We start from the raw sequence: 16,134 nt of genomic DNA on the forward strand, positions 1-16,134 counted from the left end.
TCCTGGCAAGGAACATACTGGATTTATTGGTGTCCAATACCAAATGGTCAATTCCCATTTCCAAACCTCAAAAAAAAAAAAAAAAAAAAAGAAAACCAGAACTGACATACAGATAAAATATATGTTTATAATAAATTCTCACAACATTTTAATTTTACTCAATAAGAAATAAAACAGAGGCAAGAAACACAGTTTCTATTAACATTTTCTGCTTTCATTAGTTAGTTTTCTTGTATTCTGAGGCAGAAGCAGTAATGCCAGACTTTTCTAGAAGAATGAAAATCTGTCTGCAGGATAAGTTCTCCTTGCAGCAGGCAGTTCTCACAGGAGCAGGTTGGGTAACCTGCCTGAGGCAGGCTGTCAGTCCCAGCATCCTGGCACACCTCCTGGACAGCATTCCTGTTGGCCAGAGTAACTTCAGGTTTAAGAGGAGGTCACAGTACAGCAAAAGTCAGTCTGGTTACCTGTGCCCTTCCATTGGCATAAGGACAGGTTTATTTTCATGATAAAAGCTTAAAAATTGGTTCTTAAGTCAGCAACAGTCAGCACCAATGAAAGTTTTTTTCAATAATATTCCATTTCAAGACATTCTCTTCTTATTTCAAAGAGTGTTTTAGGGCAATAGATATCAAAACCATTTGTAAAGCTTCTTCTTTCCTTTTTCCTCCTTCTTCAGATCCTCTTTTAATATAGGCCTGTCGATGATAAGTTGGTTTGCTCTAGTATTTTATAGTGATTTATGCTTTTTTTTTCAAATAGGAATTTGAAGTCTCTGCTTTGCTTAATAATTGTCATCAACATCTTAAACCACCCTTCATTAGAAGTGTAGGCCCAATATCCTTGGATAAATTACATTGCTATAAATTGGCAACTTTAACTTTACTGAAATTGTATTAATCTTAATATCAACTTCCTAAAAACGGTTTCATATTGTGGATTGAATACTAGAAATTGCAGATTTTTGTAATATAAATTATGGTGTTTTCATAAGTGTTTTCGTAAGTTTTGTAAGAATCAAATTCACCCACTCAAGACGTTTAGAATGATCCATAGGCATGCAAAACCTGATTTTCAATCAGTACTTATTTTCAGTAAGTATAAATAAATAAATATAAGTCAATATATATAAATAAATATTTTCTGTTTCAAGACATATATTCAATCCATAAGCCTTAGACTTTGCAGCCAAATAGCTGTTCTGCTTTAAAAAAATCTTTTGACAAAGAGTAAGATAAGGAATAAATCCAACTAAAAGAAGAGTATTCATAAGAAGAAATTAAGTTCACAGTTTAGAATTATGAGGGCTTCTAGAGGGTGATATTTAGAAATTATTTAATGTTTGTTAGAGTTAAAGTGCACAAGCCTTTTAAAAACGAGATTATGTCAACAAGTTGAGGGGCTGAATATAATTCCTGGATACAAAGGAATACATGCTATTCTTACCTGTAGAGAAATTGCAAAACAGCTCAGGATAAGAATAAAATGGAATCAAAGGAGACATTAAGTAGAGGAAGAAAAGCGAAGAGTTATTTAAGCTCATAAAACCCGTAAAATAGAAAAGGTTGAGGTTAAATCTGACCCACCATGTGACAGGAATTCTGGATGAAATTTTAGCCTGCCTGGACATGGACAGAACAGCTCCTAGTATCTGCTGATGCATGAAGTGATAGTCTGGAACAGCAGATTTCAACCTTACTAAAAGACAGAGTGTGACAAACCTTGGTAGAAGAAACGTGCAAGTAGGATTACTTATTACAAAGCTTAGCTTTCAGCTTCTGCCACCAGTGTTGTACTCTGGGATTTTGGGGGCGAAAGAGAATGTGGCAATATTAATTTGTCCTGATGTATTGTTTTTCTGTTTAGGTTACACATTTGTTTGATAATGGAGGGACTGTCTTCTTTGCTATTTTCATGGCAATTTGGGGTAAGTACATTTTTACTTTATTTTTTTTTCCTTTTTTAGTTTACCCAACTCTTTTATATCATTACTTGATAAAGGGAGGTTATAGCTCTTGATAAAGTCTAAAGAAGGATTTTATCATACAAACATATTTTTTTCCTGTTTTCATTCACTTCAGTTTCTATGCCAATAGTGGGTGAAAATAATGCCTTTTATTGCTAATATAATGACTGTCTTTAGTGTCTTTAAGCCTGAATTTTATATTATTCAGGCCAGAGTCTTTTCAGAGGCAAACATATAGGTTAGTCAGCCTTCCAGTATTTTTACACTGGTGGATACATTCTTCTCCTAGGATAATAGACTACCACCTTTATCTTAAGTCCCTCCCCACAGTCTAAATTAGTAGGCATATTTGGGGAAAAGAGGAAAGAAAAGGTGGATACCAGAGTCATTCTGTAACCCAGAACACCTCTTGTAATAGGTCAGTGTAATTGTGCCATAAAAGACAGATCTGATGGTTCCGGCATGAAATGCTTGGTGGAATTAGCTTTCACTGAAGCTAATAATATTTTCATGCTGGGAAACAGGCAAGAGGAATAGAACAAGAGATAATTAATTTTACCAATATAAATGTTTGTCAGTGTAAACCCTAAAAAAATAACACCAGTTCACATACATACAGCTGTCTGAATTCAAGCCAGAGTTTTCAAGTTTTAAATAAAATGGGACACAACAACTTTATTTATGTAATATATATGAGTAAGCATTAATGATTCTAACTTTAAGTGAAGGACAAACAAGTGTCATGCATTTTGAAGGCTGCTATGGTAAAATCGAAAACCAATATACAAACAAAAGCAAAACATCAAAGAGTTACATAGAAAACAGAAGCACATGCAAAAATCAGAATTGGATGGTTAAAAATTAATATGATATAATTGAAGGGCACACTTTGTTTGCCTCAGTGATATTTCTTCATTTACTCCTAATCTTCCTATTATGGCATTGCAATTATTAATTATTGCTTTCATAAATTCCTAAAATACATTGCAGTTAGTTTTATGGTTACCAGTGCAGGCAACACTGGTAGCTTCTTAACATCTCTTCATCTCTATCCTCAAGTTCTCCTTAGAGAGAGCTCTTTCTGTTTTCGGCTGAGGCCGAGGTTCAAGTGTAAGGAGGAATTTGCTTATATGACACTGCTTTGTCAGGAAAATGGTAAGGTCTGTGCTAAGGAAGGTGAAAGCTGAGCATTACATTTTTCTTCATTTCAAGCAGCAGGGTGATATTCTCACGTAATATAGGGGGATGTGTCTCAGATTTCCAGTCTGCTGCCCAGCATGCTGGACACAGTGTTAGAAATCAGGTTCTGGCTTTGATGGCTCGCGTGCTGTTTTTATGATTGAACCCGATTGGGATGGCAACGCTGCACATCAGATCTCTAACCTTTTAAACAAATACCTGTTTAACCCATATTCAGTGTGACTGAGCAGTTTCTCTCTGGTGTGTGTGTGTGTGCATGTAATTTACTCACATATCAAATGGAACCTCACTGCAGCCTTCACGGGCAGTTTGTGAGATAACTCCATTGACACGATCCACAGCCCCCACACCAGATAAAGCATTTTGGCAGAGCACAGTTAACACAAGCATGTCCCATGAGCATTGTTTTCTCTGCATTTTGTTTTGTTTATTCTATGCCTTTTTCTTTAGGCCTGTCTGGTAGTTGCAAAGAGATAAACTATGCAGTTATTTGCATTATACTGCCATATTTTATGCTTTAACTGGACAGAACTGGACCATGCTTTTTAGGGTATCTATATACACAGCAGAGATTCCTTTCCTCTCATGTTTAGTATTTCTTCTATCTAACCTGTACTGACACATTTTACATAATTTCTGCAGATCTGGCCTGCAATTCAAACAACAGATCAGTTTGACAGAGGAGTAGAAGCTTATCTTCTTTCTTTCCCATCGATAGTGGTTTTAATTCTGTGTCATCCTAGTCAAAAGTTAGATGTAGTTTGTGTTACTTGGTAGTTCCATTCTCTGCAGCAAACTTCAAGTAATCAAAACTGAGTAATCCAAGTAAATCTAATTAATTTTGTCACATTCATGGAGGAAGGTACGAATGTAAAGTGGGGCCGTGAGTCATTTATCAGGTAGACATTATATTTGAACACAGTAGTTTCACTTCAAGGTAGTTAAACTGAGGTGTTTTTTTTTTTTATTGATATTAAAATATCATTGCAGTTCCTAGTAAAATTTTTATGTTGCAATGTCTTCTTATGTTACAATTGTTGACAAGGCAGAATCTTGCCTGGATGCTGTTTGTCTATATTATTTCTAAGAAAACAACTATAATATCCTTCCAGGAAAACCATAGGTTGATCATTTAATTACAAAGGAGAGTACTCATGCTCTGCTGCTGGACCCTGCCTGTCGCATATGAGTGTATCCTGTGATTTTTCCCTTAGTTTTCAAAGCCCTGTTTGCACGGTAATGGCTCTAAGATAACAGCTGCCAGGTTGTTTTGGGAAAAAATGAAAGGCTGTAGAGAACAGGCAAGAATATAATCTGAAACAAACATTATGGTGAAGGGTGGGATGGTGTGATGTCAGCCATGGGAATGCCATCAGATGGGTGCCCTGCACTGTCTTCCTCTGTCTTGCCTGCTGTGCTGGTTTTGTCGTCTGATGCACCTCCGAAACTCGTGTCATATGGTCCAAGGGAGTTGTCTAAGTGGAGAACTGAAGGGATAATATATTTTATTTTTTTTTTTTATATATATTGCTTGAAAGATTTTTATCCCCATACACTGGACACCTCATCAGCCCCTCACAGTTAAACCTCTTTCTGACATACAGGAGAGCAAAAGATAAAGGCCCTGATTCATCATGATCTTCTGCAGATAACTCCTGTACTCCCAGCAACACCCATTCAGCACCCACATGGTGGACTTTAAAGCTACTTCCTAATCTGACATTCTGGCAGCTTTCAGCTCTTGCATTTAAGGCAGAAAAGATGTATTGCCAGATTTTATTTTATATGAGAAAAAAAAAGGTGTGTTTAGCCTCTCACTGTTTGTTTAAACATTTAAAAATTAAGTCCAGGAACATGATACAAATATTTGGGGTGGGATTACACATTAATACAACTTTATATATACTCATAGAGAAGACAAAAGCATTTTTTTTTTAAGTTTTAAACCTCTTAAAAATATTTTTACTCATAGAAACAGATATATCTTCATCCTTCATTCTGTTGTTGATGTTGGATGAGTAGAGAGTCTAGCTTTTTTTCAGTTAATCAGTTTGGGAGAGTTTTTGAGCTATAGTTTTGAACTTGCCCACAATCCTTTGAATGAGTTCACTGATACTAGATATGATTTTCCTGATATTTCAGAGGTTAAAAAAATTACATGTAAAGAGGAGACATAGAGTTAAGGGGAGTATTGGTTAAGCTAAAATTTAAAACCAATAAATTAATGTCCTTTGAAAACTAGTTTGACTGGAGTTGATGATACCCTAATAATTCAGTAAGACCAGACTATTTAAGCAGCCCTGTGGAGAAATAAATGTTCTTATGCAAAGCACTTGTGCTGTTCCTTACCTGGTTCACTCCTTGTATCATCATAAAGCCGTCTGTGGGAAAATGAGTCAGATCTTTTCTTACCACATATAAAATATCCAATCAGGCCAATTAATATAAATCCCAAAATGGCTCCTACAATGACACCAGCTACTACTCCTTCTTTGTTGGTTTTGTCTGGGAGAGAAAGAGAGAAAGACAAGACAGTTGAATGGGAATTAAAAATCTATAAAACTAGATACTTCATTCTGGCTTTATAGCAGTTGAGGCTTTGTGGAGTGAGGCTTTTCACTGAGGATCTGAAGCACTTTGCTAACTGTGACTAGACCAGCCTCTCTGCAGAAACTTTCTGCCTTTGTAAAAGAAAAGAGACATCTCCATCCTTGAGTTTCAGGGTAAAATCTGGAGTTTAGGGAAAAAAAAAAAAAAGGTGGCTAAATGAGTTTTTAGTCAAATAAAAAGGTTCCAGGTTTAATTGCTGAATCAACCACTATCCTTTATTTAAAGAAATAAGCAGTAATCACTCTTCGAATGCAATTATTCATAAGCATTTAGGCCAGCAGTTAAAATTGCAGCCTCTGAATTTCAAATGATTAAATTTTAGAGTACAAATTTTTGCATACGCAAGGTGAGAAATCCAGTAATGCTTTTGGCACCTGTTCAGTTAGCAGAATAACTGTGTTCCTTCAAGGTTTTCCTCAGATTTCATAAAACTTTTCTTCAAGGTACTCAGTTTTTCTTGGAACTGAACTTGTTCTCCCACTCCCCTTCCTTTTCAATCTATATTGTCTAAAGAATCAGGTACATTGTAATTATTAGAACTATGATGGGAAACATGAAAGTCTGATGCTCCTTCAGTTCTGAGTACAAACTGTACTGTACTGGTTATGATGGATAAACCTTTCAGTCCTGTGTTAAAAGCTTGAAAGCTAATTAATGGCAAAAAATTACTGTGCCTTCTAATCTTTTCTTTTCCTGAAGACCTGATTCAGAGCAGCAGGATAGAGAAGTGCCATGACAGTTTTATGCTCTGTTGTTTTCCCACGCATACTTAACTTGGTAATTAAATGCACAATGAGTAATTCCTTTGGAAGTGTTTATAAGAAGTCATCTTTGGTCACAAAAGTTTCTGAACTTAAGTAAGTTGATGTGTTATACATTTTAAATGTAATTTCTACACATCTGCTTTGAAGGTCCACTCCAGTGTGAATAGGCTGTATCTGATCATTAGGTTCCCCCACTCTTGGAAGTGTTAAATAAAGGAATAAACAGTAAATTTTAAAAGCATATTTTTTATTTTGAGGAGCTTTAGATTTAGTCTGTACTAGGTCACTTATGAATCCACACATCTTATAAAGCCTCCAGTTCAATTAAACAAAGGTTTTATTTCAGCATTATTATTTTATTAAACTAGTTGGACTTTAGTTAGATCCTTACCTTCATTGGCATCTTTTGGATTAGGTGATGCAGTAAAAGGGTTGCTGGCATTATAATTCATCTTTGTTGTCTGCTGAATGGGGTTGAAATTTGGGGTAGGACTGTCCTGCTTCACTGTGGGTGATGTCAGAGTGACACTGATGGGGAATGACGTGGTGGGGTTGATTGAAGAATTATCACTTGGAAGCTCCAAATCCCCAGGAGTAATATAGGTGACTGTGGAGTTGCTTGGTGTCACTGTGGAAGTAGGTGTAGCTGCAAGACTTTTGGTCACTCCAGAAAAGTCACCCATTGTTCTAAAAGTTGCTAAAGTTGTCGGGCTTCTGTGGAAGTTTGTGGTAGAGTTATTTGTTCCATCTTTTGGCACATTTGAAGATAAAGTGGTGCCATCAGAGAACCTCGGGGATGTGCTGTTTGCCCCACTGATCATTTCTGTTCTTTTCATTATATTTTCATTGGCATTGGCAGCTGTTGCTGCAGCATCACTGATGACAGAAGGATTTACAGCAGTAGTCCTATGTGGAACAGATCTCTGTGAAGTTGGTTTCACTGCAGACTGATGGTTATCTCTAATTGAGCTATTTTGTTTACTTTCTTCTTTTACTTCTCCAGCCTCAGTATTGCTTCTATTCCATTGCAGTCTTGCAAGCAGAAAAATGAGAATCATTCCATGAGAGGGTTGCATGGTGTTGAGTTTCAAGTTTGTTATATACAGAACCTGCAAGAAATTCACTTTTGTCTATGATTTTATTTCACAAAACAAAGCTACTCAGTTAAGACCCAAATAAGATTGTAAAAGTTAGTGTTATACAATACAAATCTCACTACTTTACCATGTGTTGATGCTGAAAATTTTATAACCCTAAGAGTTAAGACTGACCTAAAACTATATTGTTAATCAACAGAATTATTCTCATATTGATCAATATGAATCACAGTATTGATCTCGGTGTGCTTACGGACGTGTTATGGGATAGCTCACATGACTGGAATGTTGCCATGAAGGGCTATACTCTTTTTAGGAGTTGCCCTGTGTGTGAGGCAACACTTGGAATGTGTGGAGTTCTGTCTTCAGGTGGATGATGAGTGCCTGGAGAGCTTATGGGTTAGGGTTAAAGGATGGATTAGTAAGTGTGACACTGTTGTGGGTGTTTGCTACAGTGTCTGGTCAGGAGGAGAAAGTGGACTAGGTTTTCTGCAGACAACTTGAAGCAGCCTTAAAGTCACAGGCACTGGTTCTTGTGAGGGACTTTAACTACCCTGACATCTGCTGGAGAAGCAACACAGTGAAGGACAAGCAGTCCACAAGGTTCTTGGAAAGCAGTGATGGCAACTTTCTGGAACAGATAGTAGAGGAACCCACAAGAAATGTGCTCCACCTCATGCTAACAAACAGGGAAGGCCTTCTTGGAGAGTGAAGGTTGGGGCCAGCCTTGGCTGCAGTGACTGTGTGATTGTAGAGTTCAGTATTGGGCAAAGAGGAAGCAGGGCAGCAAGTAAGATTAAACCATGATCTTCAGGAGAGGTAACTTTATCCTTTTTAGGGCTCTCTTGGAAGAATCCCATGGAAACAGGCCCTGCAGGGAAGAGGGGTCCAAGATAGCTGGCTGATATTCAAGCTTCACTTACTCCAGGTTCAAGAACAATGCATCCCAATAAGCAAGGAATCAGACAAAGGAGGCAAGAGACCTGTATGAATGAATACAGAATTCCTGTCATTACTCAAGTGTAAGCAGGAAATACACAGAACGTGGAAGCACTGTCAGGCCACTTGGAATAAATATAGAAAGATTGTCAGAGTAAGTGGAAATGAGACAAGGAAAGCCAAGGCCCGTCTGGAATTAAATCTGGCCAAGAATGTCAAGGACAACAAGGCTTATTCAAATGCATCAATAACAAAAGGAAAACCAAGGATAATATGCCCATTACTAAATGGAAGGGGCCCCTGGTAGCTGAGGACATGGAGAAGGCAGAGTTATTGAATGCCACCTTTGCATTGGTCTTGACTGACAAGACCAGCCCTCAGGAATTTCTGTCCCAGGTGCCCAGGGTAAAGAAGGATCAGAAGGAAGACTTTCCCTTGTTCAAGGAGGATTGGGTTAGAGAACACTTAAAACAAACTTGACCTCCACAAATCCATGGGCCCTGACAGGATGCATCCACGAGTGCTGAGAGAGCTGGCAGACACCACAGCTAGGCTGTTCACAACCATCTGTGAAAGGTCATGGTGATCAGGAGAGGTGCCTGAGGACTGGAAGAATGCAAATGTCACCCCAGTTGTCAAAAAGGGAAAGAAGGAGGACCCAAGGAACTGCAGCCAGTCAGCCTCACCCCAATCCCTAGAAAGGTGGTGGAGTGCTTCATGCTGGATGACGAGGAAGTGATCAGTAGTTGTCAGCATGGATTCAGTAAAAGTAAATCACGCTTGACCACCTTGATTGTTTTCTAAATGAAACAACTACCTGGATGGGTGTGGGGAGAGCAGTGGCTATTGTCTAGCTTGACTTCAGCAAGGCTTTCAACACTGTCTCTCACAACAGCCTCATAGGTAAACTCAGGAACTGTGGGCTGGATGAAGGGACAGTGAGGTGGATTAAGAACTGGCTGAACAGCAGATCCAAGATGATCATAATTGGTGGCACAGGCCATCCCCCGAGGTTCACAACTGGTCCCAGAATTGTTTAACTTATTCATCAGTGACTTGGATGAAGGGGCAAAAGCTCCCTCAGCAAGTTTGCTGAGGACACAAAGGTGGGAGGAGTGGCTGATACCCCAGAGAGCTGTGCAGCTCTTCAGAAGGACCTCGACAGGTTGGAGAGATGGGCAGAGAACTGTCTCAAATTCAGCCAAGGTCCTGCACCTGGGGAAGAATAACCCCATGCACCAGTACAGGTTGGGGGCTGACCTGCTGGGAAGCAGCTCTGTGGAGAAGGACCTGGGGGTCCTGGTGGATAACAAGCTGTCCATGAGCCAGCAGTGCCCTTGTGGCCAAGGCCAAAGGTATCCTGGGTCCGTGAGGAAGAGCATTGCCAGCAGGGAGGTGATCCTGCCCCTCTGCTCAGCCCTGGTGAGGCCACATCTGGAGTGCTGTGTCCAGCTCTGGGCTCCTCAGTACAAGGGAGACTTGGAGCTGCTGAGCAGGTCCAGCGAAGAGCCACAAAGATGATTAAGGGACTGGAGCATCTCTCTTATGAGGAAAGGCTGAGAGAGTTTGGTCTGTTCATCCTCAAGAAGAGATGACTGAGAGGGAACCTCATCAGGATATCCAAGTATCTGAAGGGAGGGTGTCAGAGGATGGACCAGGCTCTGCTCAGTGGTGCCAAACAATAGGACCAGAGGCAATGGGCAGAAACTGATGCACAGGAAGTTCCACTTGAATGTGAAGAAGAACTTCTTTACTGTGCACACTGGAACAGGTTGCCCAGAGAGGATGTGGAGTCTCCCTTATTGGAGATAGTCAAGAACCATCTGGATGCAATCCTGTGCTATGTGCTCTGGAATGACCCTGCTTGAGTGGGGAGGTTGGACCAGATGACCCGCTGTGGTCTCTTCTAACCTTAACCAATCTGTGATTCTATGAACAAAAGCTTTTTTGTGTAAGAAAATTCCATGGTTCTGTAAACAGACCTCATACTCAGAAGGGAATAATTCAAAACCACTTTGCTATAGAGTGAGGTAATGAAACATATATGGAAGGCATTCTCGAGGCAAGGTTTTCTGGGCAGACAGCAATTCCAAGAGCATGCTAAGGAGTTATGCTCCATTGTGAAGAATTAGCATTGTTAACAATTAGCCCTGAAAGTTGATGGATGGTGTTTTGTGACCCTGAGCAGGGAGTGTCATATGAAGGCTACCAGGAGCAGCATTGAAATTGAAAACTAAATCTGCCCAGGGGTTATGAATGATGCTTAAGTTGTATGGAGACCTCTTTTCCTATAGGGAGCTGGAAACTGTATATTGCACATTAATATACATTTCCAAATGTTAGATTTAAAAGAATGAGAAAAACTCCTCTTGAAGTCACATGATTGTGGTAGGTTTGCTGTTCAGTATATCTGTGGGGTTTTGGTGGCAGGTGTTTTTTCTATGTATGAGACAGATTGAGATCACGAGTTTTTAACATCATGAGTTTTTAACTCCCACATGTAAGCTCCCATGTGACAGCACAGTCAATTGTATAATAAGTTATTCTTCATCATCATTAATTATTTGCATGCCCATGTATGTGGGTACTTTACCATCTGAATAAAGGAGATTTATACCTGGAAAAAGTAATTATTTCTTTTGTCTTCAGCCTCTACTTCTACTTTCTTATGCTTTTTCCTGTGGGTGTTTGATTTGAGGGTTTGTGTTTTGTTGGGGGTTTTTTGGGGAGTAGGGAATAAGGGCTGGTTTTATTAATTTCTTTTATTGTTTTTTTGATTTAATTATATAAATATTACATCAAGGTATCTCGTTTTGGCTTTATTCTTATTTATTTTGTGGTTTGAAGGTCCCACCATTACTCATAACATGTGTCTTTATAAAATGCCATTTAATCTACTTTTTAATGTGTATTCCATTTCTCCATACTGCTTATTTTCCAAGTTAAGATCAGCTCTATGGTGGGAGGGACCTATGCTTGGAAAACATTGGTAACTTTCTCAACAAAAATAAAAAAGATAACTTCTGCTCAAGTATCCGTGAAATTCAGGATGACCACATTGTTCCCAAACAAGCAAGCCAAGGAAAACCCTTTTGAAGTTAAATTATCAGCTACAGTTGTGTTTACAGTAAGAACAGTAGGCCTTCAGATGGCTACGAAATGTGCTGTCTGAATCTTAGATTTTGATTTGTTAGCAGTAATAACTGCCAAAAAACCCAAACAAACCTCAAGAAAAACCCCAAGGTTTTCAAACATATGCTTTCATTTTAACAGTATTATTGTTTTAATTCAGTGACATGTTCTTTCCTTCCTTGTATCATATTAGTCAGATTAAGTGAACAAATTGTGTTTGGTCAAATTCCTTATTATCCATGCACTTCAACTAAACTACTGAGCAAAATTATACTTAATTCAATTTGACTGTAATTTTAATTCCTAAAGGAGTGAAAAAAGGAGTCAGTATCCTTGCTGAACAAATTCTTTGTCATTTTTGTGATTGTCTTACTTGTGCAATCTTTACGGGAGACCATGGAGAAGAAACCTCCTTGCTTTGAAAGTTGTAGATCTCAGGCTGTGTTGAACTGCTTTCTTTTGTGTGTAATACTTAATTCTTCTTTTTTCTAGTGTAATATCAATGTTCACACAATTTAGAAAAACACTGAAGTTCTTCAAAGACACTCATTGCCTTTAGGGATTAATATGCAAACAGTGCTCTTGTAGTAAAACAGCAGAGCTATAGATTAGCCAAACTTGCAGAAGAGCCCAAACCTTACATTAGCAGGTCAAGTAAGTGTTTAAGGAAGCAATGAACAGATTATTAATTGGAAAAAAAACGATTGTGAGTTTTGGTTCACTGGTATTCACATTCCTCAGGTACCAGCTCAGTGGCAATCAGTGCAACAGGCGTAGCCTGAAGTGAGTGGAACTGCCATCAGTATGGGATTAAGCTGCAGTTCAGTTACCTAGATTAGCTCTACCTTTGTTTTTTTAGCATAAAAAAGGAGGATTTTTTTATGCAGGATGGTCACCATCATGTTTCTTAGTGGATTTTGCACTCTGCATTTGTGTCTGTGCTGCTGGAGTCAAATTGCATCCAAGGCCTGTGACAGCTGAGTAAGAATAAAAGTCAGTTCTAGAAGGGGGAAGGTTAAAATTTCTCATTCAGTGTGAGGCTTTATGAAGAGATGTAGTGGCCCTTGTTTGAGGAATTCACCAGGATATGAATGTAATATCCCATAAAAATGGCCCTCCAATGTGAACCTTAGTGTGCAAAAATAGATTTTCGGCGTGATAAAGTGATTGCAACATATATTTCCTGACTACAACCCAGCACCTACCAGTGGTAGGTGTAATGTCTGCAAAACCTCTGCTATTGTCAAGAAAATAATAATTTCAACTTCTTATGGATAGATAATAGAGTCTTCAGAACTATAAATTCAAATTACATTGTTTTGCATGTCATTAAAGTGAACCTTTCACCATTTCCCCACCTTACATTAGTTATTAGAAAGTAATTTAATTTATGGTGTAAGTGGTGATGTGATTAACAAATTGTTAATGGCACTCTTTTGATCTGAGGTAATGTTCATATCTGCAGAATTTTCACACATTTTTTACCTTTGCATCAGTGAACCAAAAATAGATGGAACATATAAAATGAGAGGTAGAGAATTTATCTTCTAGAATTCAGAAAGAAATAATTGCAAATGATGGTCCCAGAAACATACTGGATGTTTGCTCATGTGGCTCTTTGCTCTAAAATTCAGATTGCTCTCCAAGAATGAGATACTTCTAAATTTAATGAGCAATTAATGTTACATTGTTAAGCTTAAATGTATTTTTTGTTCCGAGAAAATAACGTTTTAAGTTTTTAGTGAACTATGAAGAGGAATGTAAATATGAATTGTAGTCTATAATTAATTCAATTTATAACCTCAGTTACTGTCTAGCAACTTGACAAGTATTAAGTGCACTGGCCAAATTTCCCAAGTGTGTGTTTCCTGTTCATTTTCGGTAGAACTAAACTCAAGAGAGCAATGTAGTTTGTAGCAGAAGTTTGCTATAAAGTGACATACAGGGAATACTTCACCACCACCATCAACCCTCCCCAGCATTTCAAATGGGCTCTGAACTTCCTTTGAGAGAAATCCTACACTTCCTTGATAAGGAGCATAAATAACCACAGAAGAAAAGTGTGAGTTTGAGGGAAATAGTGTCATTGCTTATGATTGCTACTTCTCTGCTTAAGTGTTTGAATCACAAAATGCTTTTTACTTTCAATTATTTTCTCAGAACTACACTTTTAAGTAGAATTTGACTACAACACCACCAGTCACCTGCCTGAACGCGATATAACTGAGTACTGTGATCATTAATCGCATCCACTAATAAGCATTAAAAAAAGCCTCAGACTTACCTTTGAGCGCTGCAAAACGTGGAAGAAGCTGTTGAAATACTGCTGTGGCCCCGAGCACAGTTATTCTGGCGGGGAGGGGGAGTGCAGGTCCGGGAGGGGCAGCCGTGTGACAGCGGTCAGGAACACGCTGTGCCCGTGGGGCGAGGCCGGGTGGGGCAGCCCTTCCCCAGCCTCCGGGAACCAGCCCCACCAACTCTGCTGTCCTGACCCTGCTCTGTCATTGCAGAGTCCACAGAAATGGCAGTGCTTATGGTAGAGTGGGCAGACAGTGCATATTGCTTAATAATTTCAGAGTCTTTGAGCTAGTATTTCACAGGAGTGACTGCTTTCTGTGAGCTGTAGAAACTCTGTGTACTATGCAACTGTTAGTTTAACAAAAGATAGCTTGCTCCTTATCGCAGTTTCCTGCACTTGGTGAGATGAGAACTGGCAAAGGCCTGTCTTCTACAAAATAAAGCAGCAATATGAGTTCTGTTAAGAAAAGCATGCTGCTAGAAATGGATCTGTTCCTGTCTCCAAATAGGTTTGTAGTTGAAATAATTTAAGAGAACAATGTAAATCCAAATTTTCTGAATTTATCAGACATCATTAATTTTTACATAACCAGCTCGGGATCTGAAGGTTACAACTGTTACTCCTCCCTTTAGGTTTTATATAAAAAATACTGGATTAAGGTAGGAATGAAAAAGTCAGGTATGTAATATAGAACTTCATATGCTCACCCAGTCAACCTGTGACTTTTTTTATTCTTTAATCCTTTATGTATGTTTATTCTAGGCTGGTATGTGGTGAAGAGAGACTGAAAAATGTTTCAGTATTGTGTGACCGTTTGAGTGGAATGCCAGGACATTGTCATCTGTTTCCACTTTAAATTTTTAAGGAATCAAGTGCAAGTACTGTTTCATAACTTATCCTTGAGATAAGCATTGAGGATGTGGTATCTACAGGAAGTGTTTGTATGGAAGCAACTGGTGGTGTTTTCTTGAAAGTACTGCGGGGACAAGTGGAAGTTACTCTGTTAGATGGATCAAGTTCTACCCTTTCTAATATCCCTTTTAGGGGAAGTAAATTGTTTATGTGGCATGAGATGGAGTGGTCTATGAGAGGAGGGAGGACAGAGTCTGATACTGTTGTTTTGGTTTTCTGGTTTTTGGTTTTATTTCTTTGGAATCTAGCATTCTCTGCAGAGTGTATCAGCAAGCTTCCAACTCACATTTACTGCTGTGCCTGGGTGGACAGGCATGTAACAGATTGACCATGAGATCTGAAAACAAGCACCATGAATTTGTGTCCAAATCTTACACAGCATTAACCAAATCACAAGTGATATACTGAGGTCAACAGTATTCTTCACACCAGTGTGCACACGTTATAGTGTGCCTTTCTGAGAGCTTTTAAGATGAAAGGTTATTTGAATGGATGTATAATATTTGCAAATATCAATACCTTAAATACGTAGTCTGAAATTCTGTTGAAGTATATCTATTGCAGTGGTACAAAAGTCATACCCCTGTAGCACTGTCCTGGACCTCAGCTTTGGCCTTGGGAGGGTGTGCTCGCTCTCTCTTTTGTTTGTTAGCAGTTTAATTCATCTGTTAGGAAAAGTAAAAACTGTTTCCCTGAGTGACATAACACCTGATGGAAGATGTTTGTGACTCAATTCTTGGCTAAGTGTTGTACATCTGCAGTGTGGTGCCAGAGTGCTGAGTGCTGACCCGCTGTTCCTGGAGGGGAAGAACCTCCAGGTGTGATCAGATTCAGAGCTGTGACCGTATGGAGGCAAAGTGGTTCAGAGTACTCCAGGAGGGTGAGAGGAGACTAAGCTATCCTTCAGCTATAGCTGATACTTTTCTAAGTGCTAGTTTCAATTCTGAAGAGTATTTCTCAATAGGAGGTGTGGCAAAAAACCTGTAGGACTGTTTTGATTGCATAGTTTTGCTGCCGTAGAGGAGTCCAGCTAAATAAAACTGGGAGAATCTGATTATGGTCTCACACCTAGATTAGAAATAATTGTTTAAAGAATTATTTTGGTAGTAAAACTGCTGCAGTATAAAACTGATATAGCTGGGAAAGCAGTGAGGTTGTCTTCATTAGAACTGAATAAAATGAGATCATACTTTAGCTCTTTATTGTTACCGTTGTGTA

At 38.8% G+C, this 16,134-nt stretch overlaps 3 protein-coding genes across 4 annotated transcripts in view; 1 reads left to right on the forward strand and 2 right to left on the reverse strand.

Annotated features, from left to right (window-relative positions):
* LOC135416638 (uncharacterized) overlaps positions 1-16,134 on the reverse strand; it is a 414,600-nt gene that overhangs the window by 200,940 nt on the left and 197,526 nt on the right.
* Positions 1-16,134, forward strand: part of ANO3 (anoctamin 3) — a 157,380-nt gene that overhangs the window by 121,393 nt on the left and 19,853 nt on the right. For all 3 annotated transcript variants that reach the window (XM_064656952.1, XM_064656954.1, XM_064656953.1), the window contains exon 14: positions 1,864-1,924. In XM_064656952.1, the coding sequence (XP_064513022.1) occupies positions 1,864-1,924 (61 nt within the window). The remainder of the gene's footprint in view (positions 1-1,863; positions 1,925-16,134) is intronic.
* On the reverse strand, positions 125-14,320 carry MUC15 (mucin 15, cell surface associated). Its single transcript, XM_064656958.1, has 4 exons — positions 13,990-14,320; positions 6,929-7,646; positions 5,513-5,668; positions 125-4,650 (listed from the first exon to the last, which is right to left on the reverse strand). The coding sequence occupies exons 2-4, from the start codon at positions 7,611-7,613 to the stop codon at positions 4,490-4,492; spliced, it is 1,002 nt and encodes a 333-aa protein (XP_064513028.1). The 5' UTR covers positions 7,614-7,646; positions 13,990-14,320; the 3' UTR covers positions 125-4,489.

The sequence above is a fragment of the Pseudopipra pipra genome, chromosome 6 (genome assembly GCF_036250125.1).
Source record: "Pseudopipra pipra isolate bDixPip1 chromosome 6, bDixPip1.hap1, whole genome shotgun sequence".
Lineage (NCBI taxonomy): Eukaryota > Metazoa > Chordata > Aves > Passeriformes > Pipridae > Pseudopipra > Pseudopipra pipra.